Source organism: Rhipicephalus microplus, chromosome 5 (assembly GCF_043290135.1).
Source record: "Rhipicephalus microplus isolate Deutch F79 chromosome 5, USDA_Rmic, whole genome shotgun sequence".
NCBI lineage: Eukaryota > Metazoa > Arthropoda > Arachnida > Ixodida > Ixodidae > Rhipicephalus > Rhipicephalus microplus.
In genome coordinates this window covers 55,374,206-55,399,550 of record NC_134704.1, presented here as the reverse complement: position 1 = coordinate 55,399,550, position 25,345 = coordinate 55,374,206, and the positions used below count along the sequence as shown (strand labels likewise).

At 47.8% G+C, this 25,345-nt stretch overlaps 2 protein-coding genes across 8 annotated transcripts in view; both read left to right on the top strand.

Moving 5' to 3' along the window:
* The window catches only part of LOC119174525 (SRSF protein kinase 3), a 32,110-nt gene extending 20,387 nt beyond the window's left edge, over positions 1-11,723 (top strand). For both annotated transcript variants that reach the window (XM_037425466.2, XM_075895502.1), the window contains 3 exons: positions 283-390; positions 1,204-1,366; positions 9,259-11,723. In XM_037425466.2, the coding sequence (XP_037281363.1) occupies positions 283-390; positions 1,204-1,366; positions 9,259-9,587 (600 nt within the window). In that variant the 3' untranslated portion in view covers positions 9,588-11,723. The remainder of the gene's footprint in view (positions 1-282; positions 391-1,203; positions 1,367-9,258) is intronic.
* Positions 11,724-13,005: 1,282 nt separating this feature from the next.
* Positions 13,006-25,345, top strand: part of LOC119174526 (uncharacterized) — a 92,329-nt gene continuing 79,989 nt past the window's right edge. For 2 of the 6 annotated variants that reach the window (XM_075895501.1, XM_075895500.1), the window contains exons 1-3: positions 13,006-13,285; positions 21,537-21,708; positions 22,480-22,692. In XM_075895501.1, coding sequence (XP_075751616.1) covers positions 21,550-21,708; positions 22,480-22,692 — 372 coding nt within the window. In that variant the 5' untranslated portion in view covers positions 13,006-13,285; positions 21,537-21,549. The remainder of the gene's footprint in view (positions 13,286-21,536; positions 21,709-22,479; positions 22,693-25,345) is intronic. The other 4 variants (XM_037425470.2, XM_037425468.2, XM_037425469.2 and 1 more) reach the window with 3 other exon arrangements.

The window sequence follows — 25,345 nt, the reverse complement described above, 5'->3', positions numbered from 1 at the left end:
ACAAAGTAAATGAAGAATAGCCTTTCGATGGATATATTGTCAGGAACATACCTTTATAAAAAAATTTCATATATAACAAACTTATTTCTGTGTAAGACGCAACTTTGTTGCTGTGAGGTTTGAGTGTAGAACTTTCGCAAGGGCATATGGATGATGTATTTCAAGCAAGTTTACTGTAACCGCATGCGATGTTGCGCACTTGTTCTTCACATTTGAACGTGGAAGTGTTTTAGTATGTTGTATTTGCCTGTGGTGTCTCTTTTTTCTGGTTTTCTCCTGTAGAATCACCATTTCACCGAGGACATACAGACGCGGCAGTACCGATGCCTTGAGGTCCTCTTGGGAGCTGGCTACGGCACGCCCGCCGACATTTGGAGCACCGCGTGCATGGTGTGTGGCGACTGCTTGACCTACGATGTTCGAGCGCATGACTAGAGAACATGTGATGCAGGCACACTATCGCAGAACACTTTTTAGAGAACCAATGGCCGCTTGAGAAAGGGCCGCCCCAAAGTTCTGCGGTTGTGCTCTGCAATTTTTATTGAATATTTTGGGGGCATCAAAAGGAAGCACAGAAGTCAAGATATGTATATTTATAGGTCATTTATCCAGAAATTTCTCCTTACTTTCTGTAAGTGTGTGACATAGTGGCCTAGAAAATTGGAATGGAAAGGCCACTGCTACTCCCCAACGTTCAGTTGCCTGTAACTAAAACACGCGAGCCGGCGTAATCAAACTGCTTCCGTTTGTGTGAATTGCCACTGCTACTCTCCAACATTTAGTTGCCTGTGACTAAAACCTGCGAGCTTACGCAATCAAATGGCTTCTGTTTGTGTGAATTATTTGATAATGCTGCTTGATAGCTGTTATGACCAGTAAGAAGGGGGAGGCTTCTCAGATTCTTCTTTCTGTTACAACACTTCTCTCCTAGAAGAAGTTGCAACCACTGAAGAATGTCATCTTGAGAGAATTTCTTCTTTAGTCGATAGATGCACTCCAAGTAATGCTGCAGCTGGACATGATAGCATTGTACAAAGCAAGCGACTATGTTTTCTTCCCTCCTGCAGTGTCTTGTGCTGCTACTTGCCTAGCTATCTGTGCTGACTGGCTGCAGTTAGTGGTCCATAGGTTTTGAATCCGAGCTGCCAAATCTGGTGCTGCTGCTCGTAACCCAAGCGCTTCTGTTCGATGTTGTTCCTGCAGGCGTTTGAGCTGGCCACAGGTGACTACCTTTTTGAGCCGCATTCGGGGGAGGACTACAGTCGAGACGAAGACCACCTGGCCCACATCATTGAACTCCTCGGAGAGATCCCCAGGCACATTGCCTTCTCGGGCCGATACTCCAGGGAGTTCTTCAACAAGCGAGGTCAGTCTTCCCGTTTCTTGGACAGAACGTCTGGAACAGTGTTCCTTCCCAACTCTGCTGACTGATTTGATGATCAGACAGCAGAGGCGCCTTCCTCTTCTTTGAGAGCCGACTTATCTCTCTGGTCTGCAGTAGTATTTCTTTTACTGTTCCTAAGCATTGAATTGGCTGTGCTGTTTTATGGTGACTCTAGCGTGATAGCGTTACAGAGCTCGTTTTGCGGGAATTCCTGTGTAGGGGTCAGTGTCGGTGTTGGTGTTAGCGGTGGCATTGTTTGTGGTGAGCGAAAAATTGTCTCGGGCGAGACTGAAAAATCTAGAATGATGCAAATGAAATAACGATTCTTGGCTTGAGTAAGGTTCGAACTCTGGTTGCTTGCGGGGTAAGCGGGTGTTCTACCACTTGAATACTTTATAAACTTGAATACTTTATAAACACATGCATCCATCATACATGCTTCACAATGCAACATGTAATATCACAGTAAGAATGGGGCTTCAAGATACATTGCAATTGGTAGTCCGAACATGCGTTTATCATGACTTCATGGTTTAAAGCCACTACAGAAGGTACACTACAAAGCGCACACACAGTACTGCGCCTTCCTAAACCCCCTCCGATATTTTCACAAACAAGTAAACAAGCGCATCGCGTGCAGAATGCCGATGCGATCAACAATGCCACGTGCCGCAGCATACATGTACCGGGCGCACCACAGTTTCGAAAAAAACAATAGCTTCTCCTTTCCTGTCCCCGCCACTCCCGCCACTGACATCTGTGACATCACCAGTGAAATTATGATGTCACCACTTGCGATGCTTGTGATTGGCTGAGCGACAACCGGCGACTTTCGGTCACTCTGCAAACAGCTGTTCGCGCGCACCTTGCTGTTCGTGGTCGTGTTGCCGCTTGCGAATCAACATCTGTGGCCCGTAACCCAACCGCCAAGTCGCTAGCGTAGGGGCACGGGCCGGCACGACAGCAACAGCGGTGAGTCAACGATTAGTGCACCCAGATGACACACACAACACAATTGACGGCGAGCTGCGGCGTCGGAGCGGCGGATCCCGGCAACCGGAAGTAGACGCTGTCTCCAACAGTGCGTCAGCGGTGACGTATGCCACGCGAGATGAAGAGGGGACTTCACGGACGCAATGTGCGACAAAGTCACAATTTTGCGAAGTTCCTGCAGGTGGCTTAGTCCGCGCACACTGTCCGAGGAAAGCATGCATATGTCCTCCAAAACGGCCAATGCATGCGCAGCCTCTGTCATTGTGTGGCGTGGACGCTCGTCAGCATCACTTACGTTCTCGTCAGCAGATTCCCCTTAGCCGTCCAAGACTTCAGTGATGATATCGCTGTCTGTCACTGTGCTGGCCACAGCAACATAGTTGTCAATTACGAAGTAATCGCCAAGGGGCACATCAGCTGGCATGATGCTCACATAGCGTCAGTCTTGCTCTTCGCCAGTTTCCTCATTGGCCACCACACCCGGATCAGCAGCGTCGTGCACGAAGCCGCTATGCCCAAAGCAGTTTGCGACTACTGTAGGCGGTGTGTTGTTCCCCACGTATGTCGGCATGTGGATTGCGTTTAGCAGGCTTACTTCGTACTGCTTGCCTGACTCTATGCAGAGCAACATCCGCTCGAGTACATGCCGTCGATAGCAGCCTTTCACGAACTGTATCATTCCCTGGTCCATCGGCTACAGGGAAGCCGTTGTGTTCGGAGGCAGGAATAGCAGTTCATTGTTCTCGAGCCCATCACCTTCATGTGCATGCTACAGTTGTCTAGCACGAACACCACCTTCTGAGCCTTGGCCGCAAAGTGGTGGTCGAGCTGATGCAGCCAGGCTTTAAAGACTTCAGCATTCATCGAATTCTTTCTGTTGAACCAGTAGTTGACAGGCAGCTGCTTAAGATTCTTAAAACATCTTGGCTTCGCAGCCTTCCCGATCACCAGCAGCAGCAGCCGCTCTGTGCCGGTCATGTTAGCAGCCAGAAGAACTGTCACGCGCTCTTTACTTCGTTTTCCACTGACGCACGGGTCCCCCTTAAACGCGATTGTCTTGTCAGGCAGAGCCTTATAGAATAGCGCTGTCTCATCAGCTTGAAAATGTTGCACGGCTCGTACGTAGAAAGGCACGCGGATAGTCCAGACCGCCAGTCCCGCATAACACTTTTGTCAACCGCACCTCTTTCACGACAAACGTTGCGGAACACCAGCCCGTGTTGCTTCTTGAAGTGGTCGAACCAGCCTTCCGACGCACTGAAGGAGTGAATGTTCATGGTCACCGCGAACATTTCTGCTTTTGCGCAGATTAAGGGGCCGCTCAAGGTCAAACGTGGATCGCGCTGAACGGCTATCTAGCGCAACAGCGCTTCTTCTAGCTTTGGATGCGCTGCCGTTCGAAGCCTCTTTCTTTGGTCGCCAAACATGTCCCTGTCATACGCTTGCATAATCTGCTTTTTGTTCTTCACGTAAGGGCTCAGCGTGCTTTTCTTCACATTGAACTTTCCCGTCACTTCTTTTGCGAGATGCTCCCACTTGTAACGCCTTCAATATTTTTTCCTTCGCTTCGTACTTCGCCTTCTTCGCTGCGGGAGTTGGGGTGGTTGGGGCTGCAGGAGACGGAGGAAAAGCCACCCCGGCATCCCTCGCGCAGTGGTCACGCATGCGCGCCCACACAAAAAGAAAGGCAAATCCGTGGGTGGTTCGTTGCTGATGACAGTAGCAGTGCTCTGCCTTCCATTTTGAATCTGGGAGGTGGCGGCAATCCGATCCCAAAGTTGTTTAGGTTGCTGTCGATTTGGCTGACAGAATCCGCTGCTGCTTACCCGTCGTGACTCGATTGCGGTCGGGCGTTCGAATCAGCCGAAGTGTGGCCGAATTCGTTCGAATTAATGAGAGTTTTCAGTCATAGAATAATGTACATTTTGGACGGGACCAGATGCCGTGGCCGAATTTACCGAAATTCCGAATCAACAGGGGTTTAATTAACGAGATTTTACTGTAACACGCATGTACGTTATTCCGAGCCTCCCCCTGGCCTCATCAACAACGTGAAACAGTCGCCGACCCTTTATTCGGACCTCAACGGGAACCGCCAAAAAGTCCGAATAATCGGGAGTCCGAAAAAACGAATTCACTCGGGGAAAAAAAACACTTTTATAGGTCCTATCGCCTGAAAAAACTATCATGTCTGCACACACGCATGCTTTCGAGAAGGTTTGCTTGGAAATAGAAAATTCTCAAGCCACTTCAGACTGAGGTCGGCCGCCTTCTACCTGGCGAATTATCTCCGCTTTCTTCGTCATCGTGAGTGTCTTGTAGCTCCCACATTGGCCGCGTTTCTTCACTCCCGACGGTGCAGCAGTGGGTGGCGTCAGAGCCATTTCAGCACGCCACGGAACACACAAGAGAGCGAGAACACAGAGAACAAGAAGAATCAGGCCTAGCCGCAGAAGCAGCTGGCACACGCCAAATGCCACAACGAACAGACCTTGTAGGTGGCTTGGCTTGGCCGCTCGACTGGCTAAAAAATAAAAAGCGTCGCCACACATAGCCTTCGAGATCGGCAATGGCGATTTCTGCGTTCATTTTGACACTGGCCCGACATTCATCCATAGCTAGTGCAGCATATCTATGCTGGCAACCTAGCAAACGTATTGTTAACGTCGCTGTCAGCGTGTAATGGTGTACGGCGACGCATCCGGTCAGTTAAACGTAGTTTAAATAATCGAATGGCGCACACTGGGGTGTCCGAATTTTCGGTCGTGAGTTTACATTAGGATCAATGGGGAGAGTGGCGGTGCCATGAAAATGTCCGAATTAACAGGCATGTCCGAATTTTCGGTGTCTGAATAAACGGTCGACGACTGTATGTTAAAAAACACTCCCATAATCGATGGCGCACACAACCAAAACAACCAAAAACAAACGCGTGTAAAGCCCGCCCCCCCCCACCCCCCCAGAAATTAAGAGAAGAAAACGTATAAATGAAAATGCACTAGGTTATGTTACGTCCAACAAAGCAAATTCCGCATCTTTTAGTAGAACAGACGCTTGTCTGACGCAATTGTCACCTCCTTTCCTGATGCGGTACACTTCCATTATTTCCCTTGTTGCCCGCTTCTTGTGCCTGTCACGTTATTCATGTGTCTGTAAATTTCGGTTGGCAGGTGCACTCCTTGCAGTACATCGCTAAGTGTGATTAAAAGGGGCCCCCTTCAGTGAACTCTCATGTTCACGAAGGCGTACATTCAGGCACCGACCCGTCTGACCGACTTATTCCTTTCCAAATGTGAGAGGAGTTCCGTGTACATCTTTTTGCACTAAGTGTACCTCCTGCCGTGTTTTATGCTACGTCTGTATGATTCTCCGCTTCCTTTCTTTTTGGCTAGCCTTTCTACGGTTGGGCAACATGAGATTTCATTAAAGGGGGCCCCTTACTTACACTTAGCGATGCACTGCAAGGAGTGCACCTCTCAACGGAAATTTTTAGACACGCGAATAATTGACAGGCACAAGGAGCGAGCAACAACTGAAATAATGGAAGTGTATCCCATTAGGAAAAGAGGTGACATTTGCGTCAGTCAAGCGTCTGTTCTACTAACAGATGCGGAATTTACTTTTTTGGACGTAACATAACCCAGTGCATTTTCTTTTCATGTTTTCTTTTCTTAGTTCTTGGGGGGGGCTTTACACGTGTTTGTTTACAGTTGTGTGCCAGCGATTATGGGAGTGGTTTTTTTGGTACAGTGAAACCTCGTTAAACCGTACCCACTTAAACAGTAGTTTCGTCTTAAAATTATTAGTCAAATCCCCCATACCAGCTTATCGCGTATGTATCGGTTAATTAGTTTTTGTAATTTTAGTTGCGCACTCGCCGCGGCATGTCATCCCCCACTGGGCGTCCCGACAGAACAGCAAGCCCCAGAGCCTTGCTTGTTTGTGTTGATGATAGCGCCTGTGTTGGTGAGCGCCATCTGTTGGGTTTTTCTGCAACAAGAAGCACTCTGCCGGCTAGGTTGTTCCGTGCCGTACAGCTCTCGCGTCGTTTTTCACATGTTGTGTATGTGTGCTTGCTCTGCTTTGTACTTGCGTCATGCCAAAGCTGGGACAAAAGCATCGAGTGCTCAAAATAAAGGAGAAATTGGTCATAATTCGTGCTATTGAAAGTGGCACGAAAAAATCAGCGCTGGCACGTGAAAAGGACCTGCCGTTAACCATGGTGTGTGGAATTTGGAATTCCAGAGAGAAGTTGCTCGGCAGTGTTGCGGCAACTGCGAAAAGGTGCCGGCTACGCGGTTCGGCGTTTTCCGACGTAGAGGAGGCGCTGGTGAAGTGGCTAAAAGCTGCACGGTTGAAAAATTTGCCTATCAGCGGACCCCTGCTCGGGGACTCGTAGAGAAGGCCCTGGTTTTTGCCTCGCAGCTCAACCATGACAACTTCGTGTGCAGCAATGGTTGGCTCGCCAAATTTAAGGAGAGGCACCGCATTACCACGGTGACTGTTTCGGGAGAAGGTGCTGCTGCTGACGTGAATGGCGCGCAGCAGTGGCAAAATGGTCAGCTGAAGAACATCTTGGAAGACTACGAACCTGATGACATCTTTATTATGGATGAATCGGCGCTATTAACTTTAAGCTGCTACCAGGCAAAACGCTCGTGCTTAAAGGCAGTACGTGCACCTGCGGCAAGCATGCAGAAGACAGAATAATAGTGGTGGTTTTCGCAAACATGACTGAAACCGGCAAAACTCCGCTGCTCGTGATTGGAAAGTTGGCGAAGCCTAGATGTTTCAAAGCGTCCGATTGCCTTCAGGGGTCAACTATCACAGCAATACCAAAGCATGGATGATGGCAAAACTCTTGAGGAGTGCGTGCGCCTCATCAATCGTTGTTTTGTGGCTAAGAACAGAAGAGTTATTATTTTAGACAATGCTTCAGTGCACGTAGCCCGGGACAACCTGACTGCTGTGAAGTTGCCGTTTCTGCCACCAAATACAACAGGGATTACCCAGCCCTTGGACCATGGCATCATTCGAGCTGTGAAACAGCTCTACAAGAAGAATCTGCTGCGCAGATTTCTTCTCGCCATTGAATGTGGCAAATTATTCTCTATCGACCTGATTGGCATGGTTCACCTGCTCGAATGCTCTTGGCGGCAGGTTGAAGCCACGACAGTGCAAAATTGCTTCAAGCATGCTGGCTTCAGTGTGTGTGCGGGCGACGCAGATGATGCTAGTGACACCATCGACCAGACTTCGGACTTTGTAGACGAAGCTTTTGAAACTTTGCTAGCTGAAGTGCTGGAGCGGCAGGGCGTTACGGAAGGCATTTCCTTCCCCGACTTCAGAGACGCAGACAGCGTTGTGCAGACATCTCCGGACATGTCCGACAAAGCCTCTGTTGCCTCGGTTGTCGAAGTGTTGTAAAATGATAGTGATGAGGACGATATGGAAAGCGAAAATACAGGTGATCTAGGTCCGACAGTGGCCGAAGCTGCACATTGCGTCAGCGTCATGCGGGTATTTGCTGCGAAGAGGGGGCTGGCGGAAAGAAAAGCTGGCTCGCAGCATAAGTGAGTTCGAGGCCGCTGTTGCTGCTAGGCCACCACATTGTCAAATGATTATAGACATTGTCACGCGATGTTAATAAATTACTGCACGTTTTTTTGTTCCTTCAACACACTCTCTGAAGGTTTCTTTTTTTGACAGGGAAGTGGGCGACCTGACGCTATTTCGGTTAAGCAGTATTATCATTTAGTACGTACTTTTTCTGAGCTCCGGCCAATTACGGTTTAACAATGTTTCACTGTATATCACGTTGATGACAGGGGGAGGTTCGGAATGACGTACAAGCGTGTTATGCATATATTAGTGTTCGCTTCGAAATAAAATTTTCTCTTGCTAGTAAGCGCTCGTCTGGGTCCTCTGTGAGTGTGTGTAAGTGCCGGCTATGCAATTAGTCTTAGAAAAAGGTCTAATGCGGAGTTAGTTTAAAGCGAGCAGGTGTTGGCTAACTAACTTTATGAAGAGGAAAGGCTTTTCCCTCTGAAGGGGAACATGCATATGCGAAAAGTTTTGCGGAGGAGTACGATGAAAAGCTTCACAGTTTTCAGAGGTTCGTCCTAAACTTGCGGTGGAACAACGGCTACCTGCTTGGGCAAATCGGGAATGCCGATCAGACGCCTCTACTTTGACATGCCTGGCACCACAACTGCGAGAAGAAGGGGGCGAAGCAAGTTCGCATGCTCACATCGGTCCACGGTAAAACTACAGTGGCGGCAATGCTCTGTTACACGTCAGATGGCCACAAGCTTTGCCCGTACCTCATATTTAAATGGAAGAGGCTCCCGAAAGGAGTCGCTCTTTCGAGTGGTGTGATCGTGCGGGCCGAGAAAAATGGGTGCGCATTGCAATCGATGTCTTACGTTGTTGTTTTTTTCCGCGGTGGAAATCGGGTGCGCGTTACAATCGAGGGCGCGGTAGAATCGAGTAAATACGGTATATGGATTTTTCAGAAAGCTTCTTGGTTGCCGACAAATTTTTCCTGGTCTGGGATAGATCTTGAGACCAACGTCTTTCCACAGGCTGGGTTGCTCTACTAATTGAGCTAACTAGAAAGGTAGCGAGCGATTGGCAGTGTGAAGGTGATTGAATCAAAAACACAAAGCACATGGCCAGATAGCATTGAAAGTCTTCAGAATCTCCCAAGGTGGCATAAAGGATAAGAAAGCTGCAACTAGAAAGTTTTTTTCTGTGAAATCTGTGTGGATTTCGTTGCAACTTCGTGATACAAATGGGGGGTGTGAGTTTTCCTTTCCAATTTGCAGTTCAGTGCCAAGTGTGTGACTTACTCCTCCTGTATCTTTGTCACTGTTCTGCAGGGGAACTGAGGCACATCAGCAACCTGAAGCCCTGGGGCCTGTACGAGGTGCTGACAGAGAAGTACGACTGGACCCCTGCGGATGCACAGGCGTTTGCTGATTTCCTGCTGCCCATGCTGGCATACGACCCAGCCTCGCGGGCCAAGGCCTCAGACTGCCTACGACACCCGTGGCTCACCACGCAGACGCCACCCAGTGGTGGTGCCGGGAACAACAGCGTTGCCTCCGACCCCCGAGACGAGACCGTCGTCTCTTCGCGTCCCCATCCCTCGTCCTCAAACCAGCGTCGGCCCCCGTCGTCATCATCCTCGTCCTCTTCGTCGTCCTGAGAAGCCCGCCCCTGCTCGTCTGTGTGTTGTGGTGTGTTCCAACAGAGGAGGACTTGCTGCATTATGGGGACGAAGTGCGGTTGATGGCGGCGGCGGCAGGGGTCATATCAACTCCTCTAGTAGCGTGTGCGCTGCGGGGTTTTCTAAGAGGGGGGTTGGAGTGGCGGGGCAAGGAGCAGGTGACTCTGAATTGCGCGTTTCTCTCTGTAAAGCTGCGAGTGCTGCTGCATATCTGGAACCTTTTGTTTAGAAAAGACTTGGGCTGCTTTCTCTTAGCTCGCTCGTCCTGTTTGACCCCACCCGCTCGTCGACCGGCCTGTACATGAACTCGTCAATTGTTTCCACTTCCCACCCCTTCGTTCTCTCTCTTCGTTTACCCACAAACATAGCTACAACATACGGAACTTGGTTGGCGGTGATGCAAGCCACAGTTTACTGTAGCACTGCTGTGTCCCATTTACCCGTATAACCTGGCATTGGTTAGGCTTCGAGTGAAACTCGGGGGTTGCGTGCGCAAGAATGCGTTGTGTGGCCTGTGCAACAGCAGCAGAATTTTTTTTATTCGTAGGTTTCACGGCTCTGTCGGTGACAAATTGGTTATCATCAACATTCAGGCAAATTACACTTTAAACACCTCAAGGATGGACATTTTTCAGGCGTGGCTGTGACCGCGTTTGCAGAGGGGCATGCGTCCTTTTTTTATTTCTCCTGCATCTAAAAAATTTGTAAAGCACTCTTTGCAAAAAATTCAATGGCTTCATTTAATTAAATGTACAATCTGCCACACTGCAGCTTATGTAATATGCCTGTGTTGGGTCTTCAAGAGGGATTTGGGGGAGCTGTTCTTCAGTGATCACTTTTTTGGATGTGAACATTTCTGCAAGGTTTCTTGAGAGGCTGCGCGGAATATATTGGGATCCGGCAGTATTCCTGGCCTTGTGCTGAGCGTTGAGAATGCTGTTGGGGCTCTTGATGCAGAGTCATGCGGAATCTAATAAAAGGAATTGTACGCATGAAAGTGATCACCCAAGAATGATGCCCTCGTTCTTGTTTGCTTGAAGATTTATGGACATTTGTGTGTGCAGGTGTGTGTGTTCATATCCATGATATTGTTTTCAGTCACATGATTGGAGCAGGTTTATAAGTACTGGTTTTAGGCATAATATAAGGTGCCCGCTTATGAGCTGGGTTGCATTGCTGGCTTGCACAAGCAAGAAGCTGCTTACTGCGTTTCACCTTTGAGCTAGTTCCTTGTGCGACGTAAGCGCTTTGTCTGTTGTGAAGACTTCAGAAATAAACATACGATGACTCCAATTCTTGTTTCAGGTATTAGTTTCATAAGTGATGCATTGCAAATACTCCCTAAATTTTTTCTCTAAACTAGGTTTATTAACCTGCTACTGGTTGGTTTTCCTAGACATTTTCTTGACATGAGTATGCAGTGCCACATTTGATTAACAAAATTGTGGCTTGCTTGTCTCCTGTGGTCCTTATCAAGAAAAACTGCAATTGGTTACCTGGCACATGGTAACAAGCTGCCAGCTTGACTGTGTTGCCATATTCGTTCTATTACAGCATGCTACATTATTCCTAAAACCTCTACATTATGGCTTCTATGGTGAAACCTTTTACCACAAGTTTGCCCTTTCTTGTGAAATGGCTTGCTGGTAACTCGTTGCAGAAGCGGTGTGTTGGCACCTGGCCGAAGCTTTGTTGAAGTCTTGTATTTTTGTGCGAAGTGTTTTTGTGGGGGAGTAATGGGGGCTGGGAGGGGGGCATTTCCAGGCAAGTTACAACCTGGCTTTATTAGTTAGCAGCTGTGGACAGGACACTCGAGCCTAGTTGGCACCTCTGTAGTTTTGCAACGTTTTTCTTTTTTTCGTAGTTCACATGCAATGTGCACCTCTTGGGGCCTCTGTGCACCCACGTGACATGAACTGTGTGTGGATGAGGGCCCAGTGTGCATTTTTATTCCCCCAGAGGTGCATTCTTTGCTTTTTTGACACATGTGTCCAGGTGTGTATGTTGTATGGCTGCGTGGGAAAAAAAAAACTAATTTCAGGGGTCGCACTTCCTTTTCTTTTTCTTTTGAAAGTGCTTTTTAAGTTATGCTAATAAAACTCGCCAAAGAGTAAATTGACTGGTATTGGTGCATTGTTCATGTTTCAAGATGGATGCTTGTGTCTGCTGAAGTTGTGAATTGCCACTGTCGTCGATACAAACGTGGTTGCTTGCAGTGCCCTGAAACGACCTTCTGGAAAGTTGAAATCTACAGACTGGCAATTTCTCATCGCAGCTTACTACTACATAGCAGTTTTGTGGAATGCAAGTGTCCTGGTTTTTCTTTTTGTTGGCTGTGGGACTGACTCCACAAAACCTGTGCAACACTTTCATTGTGGTTGTCGTAGTGGGTCGCCAGGTGCTGCACAGAAATCTGCACAGCCACAACTGTGCAGAAGCATATTGGATAGTGCGTCTGGCTTCCAAGTTTGTATTGCGACAGGTGTGGAAACGCTGGAGTCTTCGGGTGCTAGTAAACTCGTTAGACTTAGGTGCACATTGAACTACATTGTGCCTTTCAAAGAACTCTGGCCTCTATCAAGGTTGGGATTCATGTCTAAAAAATTGAAAGATGGTTGGAGGCATTAGCTTGCCTTGTGTGGTGAATGTTCTCAAAACTTGTAAAGCTAGTGTCTAGTATAAAGTAGCATTGTGGTATTCAAGTGTGTAGTGCTGGCAAAAACGCCTGCTATTCTTTACCACAACCTTGAACAGTTCATTTAGAGTAAAAAACCTATTTGGGCATTGGCTTTCATGAGTTTTTGTTGGCATGGCTCATTGAAGGCATTATTTTAATTCCTGACTTTGTAGCAGGATACATTCAATCCCAATATTCTCAAAATTAAACAGCCAACAAACTTTTAGATCAGTCGCAGCTATCATAATGACAGTGTAGGGAAGTTGTCCTGCTATGGAGATTTTCAGCATTTGGCCGTAAGAATTTGTGTAAAATTACGGCATGCTGTTTCGATTCGGGCACTGTCAAATTACTCGCTATCTGGTGGTCTTTGAGTTCAAAAACAAATCGCCAATTTCAAAAGTTGAAAAAAAAAAAAAACAAACACGTAATTACCAGCATGTTTGGCTGACAGCGAAACCGAAAGTGAGTACTCACTGAGGGTGGCGATTTGGGCTTGTTGGTATGGTTGCATGATGATGGATGGTAGCGCAGACAACGAACACGGACAAGAGAAGGCACATAGACACAACACTGTGTCTATGTGCCTTCTCTTGTCCGTGTTCGTTGTCTGCGCTACCATCCATCATCATGAGTACTCACGCATGCACTAGCGCCACAAACATTTGGCGGCGAGCACGGAGGAAGGAAAGGCTTTTGGACGGTTGACCAATCGCAGAGCTGCATTTTGTAATGCCGCGCCTGGTAGGTGTTCTGTCGCCGCGCCGGAGCATTCAAAAACGTAACCGCCGTAACGGTCGGTTATCCGTTGGCTCGTTGTGCTGGGTTAGTAGCGTATAGCTGGTATAGTTTTCTCGGTCTGCGCCTTCGCTCTTTGTAGCGTCGTGCATATGCTTTCGTAGTGCACCTGGCTGAGTCGCGTAATTCTGTTGAGTGCACCGGTGAGAGAGAATTTCGAGTTGAGCGACAACTGACGTTTACCTTTATGCCTACCTAACTGGTGAGTATCCGACTGTGATAGCATTGCACGCGAGAACATCTTCGAATGCAACCTCTTCGAGCTAAACTACAGTCTTGGCTTTTTCTTTTGTGTTTGGAGTTTAATTTCTCTGATTAGTAATTAAAGTTTCGGTGTTGTCGCAGCGCGTTCAGGTGCTCGAGTTCTCGAAAGCCAGCGCCAGTTAACGCCTGGCTACCGCGAATAAGCCTAGTCTTTTCTCTAAACTGACTGTGTATGACTTTACTTTTCACTTTACGGTGGCAGATGTTACAGTTTGCATTGAGTACATCGCGTACAGAACGCTGGTACAAGATACAAGCAACTTAGCTGCGTTGACGAGTACTTCGTTCTGATCCACCCGTGGCCGTTACTGTTGGAAACTTTACTGGGCTCAGCCGAAAGTTCATTCTGCCTATTTCGTCTGTTGTACTCTTTGAATTGCTTGGAACGTATTCAAGAAGATGACGTCTAAAGATGGCAGATCACTCCATCGAAATTCAATTTTATTCCCGACGATATGACGATATTTATAGCGCGAGAACAAAACGACACAGAGACGAGAAGGACACGAAAGACACTTGTCTCTGTGTCGTCGTTTTGTTCTCGCGCTATAAATATCTTCATGCCATACCAACTAGCCCAAGCTGCCACACTTCTAAATTTATTCCGGAGTTATGTTTGGGATTCCCCTTATCCCCTTTAGGTGCATAAGCGTCAGACTCTGCCCAGGCGGCGCTGCGAAAAACGCCGCCACCAGCGCTCCCATCTACGCGCCGGCTATAAATGGGTAGTGCAAAGCGAGCCGTCCGCAAGCAAACGTGCATAGGCCCACCTCTTTCGTTGGTCTTGAGCTGTGGTTTTCTGAAAATCAAGGGCCTGGCAAGCTTCTTTCTTCAATCCAACTTCGCTTCAGAAAAGTAGGAAGCTCATCAAAACATACCGCGGGTACAATGCAGATGATGTTTCAGTTATTTTGGGGTACTGCAACTGGCATGTTAAGTGCAAGTGAGCATGGCATGACATCGAGTTTGAGGCAAGCACCCCGGCGTTCGCTCTGTAATGCCTAAATGCTTTAAACTCGGCCACACATAATGTCAAAGCGATGAAGTGCATACACGAGCAATCTATTTTACGATCAATGGTACGAAGCTCGCTTTATCTGGCATGAATAGCCCTGGTGATTTTCGCCTTTGCAGTTGCATTATCCATTGATATCTCGCTTTCTGTGCATTGAACTGTTTTATTATGCATGCTAGAGTGTTCTGTTGACAGTTGTCATCCGTTTGTATGTACTGCAAATGGGGATATATGCGTGTCCACTTTCTCGGTGTATAACAAAAGGCAAAACACAGCTCCAGCAATCTCAGAGACAAGCACGAAAAAAAAAAAAAAAAAAATGTGGTCACGATCATTTTGCGATTTGCTGGTATGGCGTATGTGCTGACATTGCTTAGTTAGAGCCGGAACTTGGCGCCTTCAAAGCACTCAGGTGCAAGCAATGCTGTGCAACTTCAGATTATCGATGGTTGCGGGGTGTGCAATGCTTATTCACGCATCACCTATCTACAGCTGCACGGCATGCACCGCGGTCAGAGGCTCTGTTAAGCTTCATAATCAAAGTTAGCCTGGTTTTCTGTCAAAGGTACCCTAAACAATAACAGGAGACCTATACATGGTCACACTTTCTCATGCGAACGGCTGTGGAGAATGCGAGTAATTCGTTCATCTAGCAGGTTCGCAACTGCCCGTATACAGCGCTATCGCCGTCTTGCTTCGCAGAAGCTGTGGAAATCACTAAAACTGAAATCGTTTACATCTGTAGCATTTTAAAATGCAACAGTAGCGTCGACTGGGGTCTTTTTTTCGTTGAGCGCGGGGCTGTTGTGTCTGCTCTTGTTTTTGCCGTCGTTCTGGTGAGTTAATCAGCAAGCACTTCACGGCGGTATGTTCACGCGTCCGACTAGCAGAGAGAAATTCGTAGCTCTTTTTCTAAATGTTCAATGAGCAAAGATGCCTAATATTCAACTCGATCATTGTTTCGTCCGCTGTAGTTGCACCTTGCACCTGGTTGCGCAGCAAACTGTGCAAGGGAGTGTGGCTTTGCACTACCCAAAACTGCATCGACAGGTGGCGCTGCGTGTCCACAAAACTTGAGAGTGTGACGTCTATTTGTAAGTTGCGGTTTGTTAAGACTTTTATTTCCCTCTCCTTTGTTTATCACACCCTTGTACACCATGTCATAGGGTATTGGGAATAAACGATCAAATTAACTACATTTGTTACCCTACATTGTAAATAACCCTTTTCAGGTGAAAAATGATTATTGGTGCACTGTGCTCCTTGGATTGGATAAACTTTTATTTTTTTGGATAAACTTTTATTTTTTTTGGATAAACTTTTTTTTTTGGATAAACTTTTATTAGGACTTGTGTATTTCTTTCTGACTTAGCAGCTCAAGTTTTCCTGCTAGTATTAAGGCTGCGGGTTCGATTCCCGATTGTAGTGCTCGCATTTAAACGGGATGTAAATGCAAGAGTACCCATATACTTAGATCTAAGTGTGCAGTAATGCATGTAGAGGGGTCAAAAAGAATCAATATGGAGTCCCCCACGAGAAGATGCCCTGTAATTATTATTTTCTTTTGTTCATGAAGACACAAGTCATAGAAAGAGTAGATAGGAGCTCCTTCACTATAATGACATTTATGCACTCTCATAGGCGAGGTCTTGCAACACAGGTGAACTCTCGAAGCACATTGACTCGTTGGTCTCTTCTATTTACATGGGTTGATGAAAGCAACATTGCACCGATCCTTGTTAAACTTCATGCACGAGTGTAACTTGTTTATGTGTGATGAGTCTCTGCTGTTCTTATGTATGTTTGCATTCCAAAGGGCAGTTTTTCAAAGTAAAAAAAAAAGCACATTGGACTGTTACATGAAGTAAGGCTAGATTTGGGAACCATCGGAAATGTAGTGAACATGGTCAGTTGTGCTTGAATAGACAGTCCAATTTCGGCGTCCGGAAATGTGACAAGCCACTGGTTTTCACGTCAAAGTACATTAATGTTGAAGTCATCCAGTGACTATCACCGGCACATCCTGTAAGCACACCACACGTAAGTAATGCTGCAAGATGTTGATGACGGTAGTCCGCGAAGTTCCTGGTGAGATGTACACTGTTGTGATGATGAAGCGATGCAGTGTTTTAACGGCGTAATTGTCACCACAACTTATCTGGGGCAGCGGGTTGAGTATGTCCGTCTAGAGTGATGATAGTGTAGTGAATAAGAAAGACGTTGATACCATCAGGTCAGCTATCATCAGCACAAGAAAAAGGCACGAGATCGGCGATCAAGCACCGTCATCTGGGTCCGCCTGCGTTCCTTTAGAGCTACCACCCGCTTGCTCAGTCCTTCAATAAACCCCCTTTACATTTGGTGGAGGTGCTGGGTAACTACATCACCTACACCCTGGAACTCCAATCCCGCACCCTGCCATCGACCATGCAAGTTGACACTGCTCAACAGACAGCACCTCTCGCGGCTGCTACTTGCCCCGGCCCGGTTCACCAGCGAGACCCCCCAATCTTTTCGGGCGCCAAAGACCAGGACGTCGAGGACTGGCTGTCGTCCTACGAAAAAGTCAGTGGACCAAACAGGTGGGATGACGCTGCTAAGTTGAGCACCATCAACTTTTACTTGGCTAATGTGGCGAAACTGTGGTACACAAACCATGAATCCGAGTTCGAGAACTGGGCCACTTTCAAGCAGGCAATATTCTCGGTTTTCGGTCGCCCTGCCGTGCGGAAGTTGCGCGTCGAACAACGCCTGCGCTCACGGGCACAAGAACCTGGCGAAACGTTTACCGCCTATATCGAAGATATACTCGATCTCTGCAAGCGCGTCGATGCCGCAATGAGCGAAAGTGCCAAGATCCAGCACATTATGAAAGGTGTTGATGACGACGTCTTTCAAATGCTCCTGGCACGGTGTCTGAAGTGGTAACTCTGTGCCAGAACTGCGACGAATTGCGACGGCAACGAGATCTCACCCGTCGTCCATTTCAGCCTAACCAACCACTCGCTGCGCTGGACGTCGTACCTGACCACTCCCGCCTTCTAGCACAAATGAAAGACTTTGTGCGTGAGGAGGTCGCACGTCAGATTTCCCTCCTGCCGTTTTGTCAGCGCCAAGAGCTCCCGCAGCAGCAGCAAGAGCAACCACCGACACCGTTAGCTCCCATGCTCCGACATGCACTTCAGGACCAGATTGCAGAGGCTATGCCAGTACCCTGACACTGACATTCCACCGACAACAGCTGTTTTGCTCCCTGTGGTCTCTGACGGCATGCGTGATGAAGTAGCATTTTTCGAGCCATCAAGCCTCTTTCTAAGTCGGAAACCACTTCTGCTCCCTTATTCAGCCCTCTCAATTTCTAATGGAGCCAGTGCTCTCTGCCTTACCAATCCCTTTCCGCATACCATCAAACTGTTTAAACGCGAGTCTCTTGGATGCGTATAGCCCATTGATAACGGACACATTTTTACCGTGCCGCAAGAATCATCCCAAAGTGACCTCGCCGCCGTCAGTGCTCTTAACCACTCTGATCTACAGGCTTCGAAAGTGTTCGATTCGGCGATCGCAGACGGACTGTCACCATCTGAACGATCTGAACTCCTCCAACTGCTGTACCAGTACCGCGAATCTTTCGATGTTGTTCAACCTTCACTTGGCCGCACTTCTACCACTCTACATTACATCGATACCGGCTCCCATGCGCCACTACGACAGCGACCATATCGTGTTTCTGCGGCGGAACGCCAAGTTATTACCGAACAGGTGAACGATATGCTGCAACGCGGCGTCATTCAACCTTCACAAAGTCCATGGGCCTCACCTGTAGTGCTCGTTAAAAAAAAGTATGGTTCCGTTCGCTTCTGCGTGGATTACCGGCGTCTAAATAAGATCACTCGAAGAGACGTGTATCCTTTACCCAGGATTGACGATGCCCTTGATACGTTACAAGGTGCCGAGTTTTTTTCATCATTAGATTTGCGCTCAGGGTACTGGCAGGTCCCCCTTGCAGATGTCGATCGACCAAAAACAGCCTTCGTGACACCGGACGGTCTGTATGAGTTTAATGTCATGCCTTCGGCCTCTGCAATGCGCCTGCCACCTTCGAGCGCATCATGGACTCGGTTCTTCGGGGTTTGAAATGGCAAATATGCCTCTGCTATTTCGACGATATAGTCGTCTTTGCGCCAGACTTTGGAACACATCTCGAGCGCCTCAAACACGTCCTCACGTGCCTGAAGAATGCTCAGCTCCAACTCAACCTCAAGAAGTGTCACTTCGCTGCTCGGCAACTCACGATTCTCGGGCACGTCGTATCAAAGGACGGTATACTTCCAGACCCGGCTAAGTTACGTGCTGTCGCCGACTTCCCCAAACCAACGACTATGAAGCAGTTACGGAGCTTCGTGGGGTTATGCTCCTACTTTCGCCGGTTCATGCGCAACTTCGCCTCTATCATTGCGCCTTTGACCGAACTTATAGGCAGCACCACTGATATTTCGTCATGGTCTTCTGAGTGTGACCAAGCCTTCTGTATCCTTCGTCGTCTCCTCACTTCGCCACCAATACTGCGTCACTACGATCCTACGGCAGCAACTGAGGTCCACACCAACGCCAGTGGTGTCGGCCTCGGTGCGGTTCTCGCGCAACGCAAGCCTGGATTCGCCGAGTATGTCGTCGCCTACGCCAGCAGAACTCTTACCAAGGCTGAATCAAACTACAGCGTCACCGAGAAAGAATGCTTGGCGATCGTTTGGGCACTTGTCAAGTTCCGCCCATACCTTTATGGCCGTGCTTTTGATGTAGTAACGGACCACCACGCATTATGCTGGTTATCTTCGCTTAAGGACCCATCGAGTCGTCTTGCCCGTTGGGCTCTTCGGCTTCAAGAATATGACATTCGCGTGGTATATCGTTCCGGCCACAAGCATGCCGATGCTGATGCACTGTCATGATCTCCCCTATCCCCGGACATCGCATCTGTTTCCTCGGACAACACGTTGTCAGCGCTTGATGAGGACACCATCTCTTCTGCACAACGCAATGACCCATGGATCGCTTCGCTTCTTGACGCGTTATCCGAGGCACCGACACTTTCAACCACTCGGACCCTGCGCCGCCAGGCTCCGCACTTCAGTATTCGGGATGGCCTTTTGTACCGGCGAAACTATTCAGCAGATGGTAGGAAATGGCTACTAGTCATTCCCCGAACGCTGCGCTCTTCTATCTGCGCGTCATTTCATTCCGACCCGCAATGTGCTCACGCCGGTGTTTTCAAGACCTACGAGAGCCTACGAAAAAGGTATTACTGGCGCGGAATGTTTACCTTCGTCCGCCAGTTCATTCGCGGCTGCCACGAATGTCAGCGGCGGAAAAGCCCGCCACATCCTGCAACAGGTTCATTGCAGCCACTTCTATGCCCAGACCGCCCATTCGACCGTGTAGGAATTGACCTCTACGGACCACTACCATTAACAACGGCAGGCAACCGATGGGCTATCGTGGCAGTGGATCATCTAACACGGTACGCTGAAACTGCTGCTCTCCCCACAGCTGCAGCACAAGACGTCGCAACTTTCATACTCAATCGTTTTGTGCTTCGTCATGGTCCTCCTCGAGAACTCCTCAGTGACTGAGGGCGTGTTTTCCTCTCCGATGTAATACAAGCACTTCTTCAACAGTGCCATATGGTTCACCAGAAGAGTACAGCCTACCACCCACAGACGAACGGCTTGACTGAGCGGTTTAATCGTGCTCTGGGGGACATGCTCGCTACGCATGTCGCTTCTGATCAAACAAACTGGGACCTCGTTCTCCCATTTGTGACATACGCGTATAACACCGCTGCGCAAGTCACTACCGGGTTTTCCCCATTTTTTCTCCTGTACGGTCGCAAACCATCGCACACCATCGACACTTTACTGCCATACTCGCCAGATCCCTCCAAATACAAGCCTGTCTCGGAAGCCGCTCGTTACGCAGAAGAGTGCCGCAAGCTAGCCAAGCGGCTTACTACATCCGACCAACAGCGCCAGAAGGAGATCCGTGACGACGACCATCGTTCTGCACCAACGTTCATTCCTGGAGCACTTGTATGGCTTCATGTACCGTCCTGCGCCCCTGGTGTATCACCCAAGCTACTCTCTAATTATCATGGTCCCTACCGCGTGGTCGAGCGTACTTCACCCGTGAACTACGCCGTTGAACCCCTCACGCCACCGAGCGACCATCGTCAGCGTGGACGTGATATCGTTCACGTAAACCGTCTGAAGCCGTACTTTTACCAGCTTGTCCCCACGTGTTAGATCGCCAGGATGGCTTCAACTTTTTCGCCGGGGGTAATTGTAGTGAATAAGAAAGACGTTGATACCATCAGGTCAGCTATCATCAGCACAACAAAAAGGCACGAGATCGGCGATCAAGCACCGTAATCTGGGTCCGCCTGCGTTCCTTTAGGTCTACCACCCGCTTGCTCAGTCCTTCAATAAACCCCCTTTACAATAGTGGTGATGTGCATTTCAATGGGAACCGAATTCACAGGCACGACAGGACCAGCAACTTCTCGAATAGTCCTAGACTTGATGCGAGGAATTTTTCCTGTTGCTTCAAAGTGAAAGTGGAGCCAGGGACATTTTGGAATGCCCCTTTTATTTAACTGTATGTGCTTCACTGAAACCACCCCTCCATTGAACAAGCCATCGGACACATCACTATTTAGTCTTGTCCAAACAAGCTTGTCTAAACAAAGCATGTACGGCTTGTCCAAAGAAAGTACATGCTTTGTTCAAGAATGTTTATTTCAAGTCCATTCACATTAAGCCAGAGGCAAATGTTGTATATACATAGCTTGTCATTGGTGTGAGGAACATTATTAATGGCGCGGCCTATTTGGTTATACAGTGCACTGAGGAGCGAGAGGGTCGCTGATTCTCCGGTGGGTGCCAAAGAATTTTTTCTTCGGATTATTTTTTTCTTTTGTGCCTTTTATGTATATATACATACTTATACATATTCAAGCATGACGGTGATAAAAAAGCTTTTTATTGCAAAAAAAAATCACTGGCCACTACATAGAATAGTGCTTTTCATGTAGGCACTAGCTATGTGCCAACATTATCTTGTTTCAGTTTTGGTACAAAAAAACACAGAATCAAGTTTTAACATTTTTCTTGCGCAGACCTGCGTCAGCCATGAGCTGGGCAGATGCCTGGAAGGACGGGCTTCCGCCTGTCGCGCTTCGCAAGATAGAGGCCGTTGAACAGCAGTCGGACAGGTTGCAAAAGGAGTGCCAACAGAAGCAGACACAGATTGACTACCTTCAACAGCAGTTATCCAAGGAAAAACTCAAGGTATCCTTTCGTTTGGCATATAACGTGTTTGTTTTCTAAACCGTCATTGTGCGCACCTTGCAGCAAATGTTCCCTCTCTTACCATGAAAGACTAGGTCCTATGTTGAGGAAGGGGATGAATATCAGCCACTGGATTCTGTATTCCTTTCATGCTTGAAAAAAAAAAAAAAAGCTCAGCAGTGCTAAGTGGATTATTTCCAGTGAGACACACATTTCAATGTTCATATTTTACTGCTGTTGCAAAGCTTTACACAGGAACCATAGCCAGGAACATTTTGAAGCTGTTAATGCGATGCAGTGGGCCACAGTTTTCACAAAAAGTGGCCAACATATACCCTTACTGCACGAGGGTCCGTTTCTGCCACTTAATCCATTCCTGTGGTTGTGTGCCTGATGTGATTACTATGTGTTATAGGGTGTCCACTGCTTTCCGTGGTGGTCTAGTTCTTATCGTGCTTGAATTTTGACCTGAAGGTCACGGTATCGAATGTGGGCCTCAGCTGCTGTATTTTGATAAAGACAAAATGCTTGACGTCCATGTACTTGAATTTATGTGCACGTTATAAAACACGGGATGGTCCAAACTTTCGGTATCCTTCACATCTTCGACCCTCATAATCATATCGTGGTTTTGCGACATGAAACTAATATGATTGTTTGTGTATTTACTTGAATTCAAATGGCGTATCCCTGATCGTGGCTGGACTCCGAGCGTGTCGTTCCGGATGAGTGCCTTTCCCCACAGTCTTTGGTGTCTGATGAATTTCACAGAATGACGAGGCAAAAGGAGCCAGCATGCGTGACATGCGCAGCTTGGAGAATGAGCTGGCCGAGCTTCGGAGCAAGTGTGACAAGCTGCAACAGGAACTCGCGACCAAGGATAGCCAGTTCCGCCGCCTTGAGAACCAGTCCAAGTCGGCTAGCAGCCAGTCACAGTCGGAGGCCTCCTTCCTCTCGACACCTAATGGACGCAGCAGACTTCAGGTGTGGTGCTACTCATTGATAGTTTTAAATGCGAAGCATTTCCTAGCGTGCTTCGTCGTCTTTGACCGTATCTATCTATCTGTCTGTCTGTTTGTCCACCTACCTACCTACCTACCTACGACTTTTATCTCTCCTGGCCGTTTCGTTAGTGGTATCAACACCAAGTTTTGTATGGCATAACATGACTGTATGACGAGCATAACTGACTAGTCATAACATGACTATCATGACATGTATGTCATGAATTTCATGATCTATATTTCAAGGTCTTGCTGCTCTTGCGGTGGTGTCGTTCACACGACATGTTGCAAAATTGGCATGGTATCACGTGACTGCTTTGCAAACACAATTGACAGACCCTAACGTGGAAATCATGACATGAATGTTATGTAAGTCATGATTCATGACTACAGGCCAGGCTCATGGTATGCTCGCAGTCGTTTCGCTTGCTTCACATATACCAAATTTGGTGTTACGGGACATGAATGGATGACGAAGGTATGTAACTGGAAACAAGATAGGCATGAGATGCGTGTCATGTGACATGACTACATGCCACACTCATGATGCACTCGCAGCCGTTTCGCTAGTTTCACATACACCAAATTTGGTATTACGGGACGTGAATAGATGACGAAGTTATGCGAATAGTTCAAACATGATAATCATGAGACGTGTGTCATGTAACATGACTGCATGCCAAACTCATGATGCGGTCGTTTCGTTAGCTTCACATACACCAAATTTGGTATTACACGACGTGAATGGATGACGAAAGTATGTGACTGGTGCACGCATTGCAATCATGAAACGCGTGTCATGTAACATCACTTTAGATACACTCGTGATGTGCTCGCGGTCGTTTCGCTAGCTTCACATGCACCAAATTTGGTAATACGGGACGTGAATAGATGACGAAGGTATGTGACTGTTGCAAACATGATAATCATGAGATGCGTGTTATGTAACAACATGACTACCTGCCACAGTCATGATGCACTCGCGGCCGTTTTGCTAGCTTCACATGTACCAAATTCGGCATTACGTGACGCGAACGGATGGCATATGTAAATGGCACGTCCAAGCATGATAATCATGACATGCTGTCATGATTATTAGCAAGACTACATGCCACACTGATGATGTGCTCGCGGCCGTTTCGCTAGCTTCACATATGCCAAATTTGGTATTACGTCACGTGAATGGATGGTAAAGGTATGTGACTGGTGCAAACATGTTAATCATGAGATGGGTGTCATGCAAGAACATGACTACGTGCCACATTCAAGGCGCCAAAATATTTCGATGTGATCTGGCACGCGTGCGTGCTGGCATTAGATTCGTCGCGTCACGCTGGCGATGCCACGCCACAGAACACCTACGTACCAGTTTGGCCACGCTAGGCGGCGATCTGCCCGGCTATATACTAGCAGGTGCACGCCGCGGTGCGTTGCTTTGACGCATGCGCGTTTCGAGTGCTCCCGGCGTCCTTCCGCCATGAAGCTAAGCGGACGCGGTGCTGTCTAGGTAACGTCATCGGCGAGAAATGCAGGATGTCCCATTTCGAGCTGGTTGCCGCCGGGCCCCGCCGACAGACGCTGGTCGTGCCTAGTGTCCGACATTAGAGTGCGCGCGTTTTGCTAGCGTGGCGTTGCTGCGCCCAGCGTGGGCGCGCGTCAGCGTTACGTGCGCTCGCCGCCGTTTCGCTAGCTTCACATATACCAAGTTTGGTATTACGGGACGTGAATGGACGACGAAAGTATGTGACACGTCCAAACATGATAATCATCATATTCGTGCCGTGTAAAACATTACTACATGCTACGCTCATAGCGTGCTAGCGGCCGTTTCGCTAGCTCCACATATACCAAATTCGATATCAGGTGACCTGAATAGATGACGAAGGTAAATGACACGTCCGTGGTAATCATGACATAAAAATCGCATACGGCATGATTTACCTCCGCCTAGTATTGTTGTGCTGATTTTAAAGTTATATATCAAGCTTTCTCATTCGTGCTTCGCATATCAGCGATTCCCACTGTACGTTGGATCTGCCAATTTTTTTCTTTACATTGAGTGGGCGAAGTGAAACTTGTCTCACTCAGAATCTTGCCAAAATGCAGGAAATAAAGTCTTTCTAGGAATCATCTTGGAAGTGCAGAAATGCAAGGACAAAGGGTCTTGAATAGTAGTAGAGGAGTACGATGATGGTACTGGCGCATTTTGTGCAAGTAGCTTGTGCGTCCCGTGCTTGGCTGATTTCGAACGGCCAGCAATAGATGCATTGCAACTGTACTCTTGGTGCTGAGGTCGCCTCTTTCTACTTTTCTAAGGCAAACATTCCTTTGCTCTACATTGGCTGGGTGCTGGGTTTTTGGCATTGTTGTGTTCCTGCGTGGTTTTTAAAACAAGTCTTAACCAGCTCACCCAATTGTCTGTTCTACTTAACTTTCTTTCTCGGAATGTTTTCATTGTGAAAGTTTCAAATCTCATCGAATGAATAAACCTGTTCATTTTGTGCCGCGCATTGCTCCATCAACTTTTCTGTGATGCAGTTTAGAAACTTTATTATACAGTTTACTAACTTAGTTACAAACTTGCATGAAGTTTACAAGCTTTAGCTGAAGATAAGATTTTACGTATTTTACTG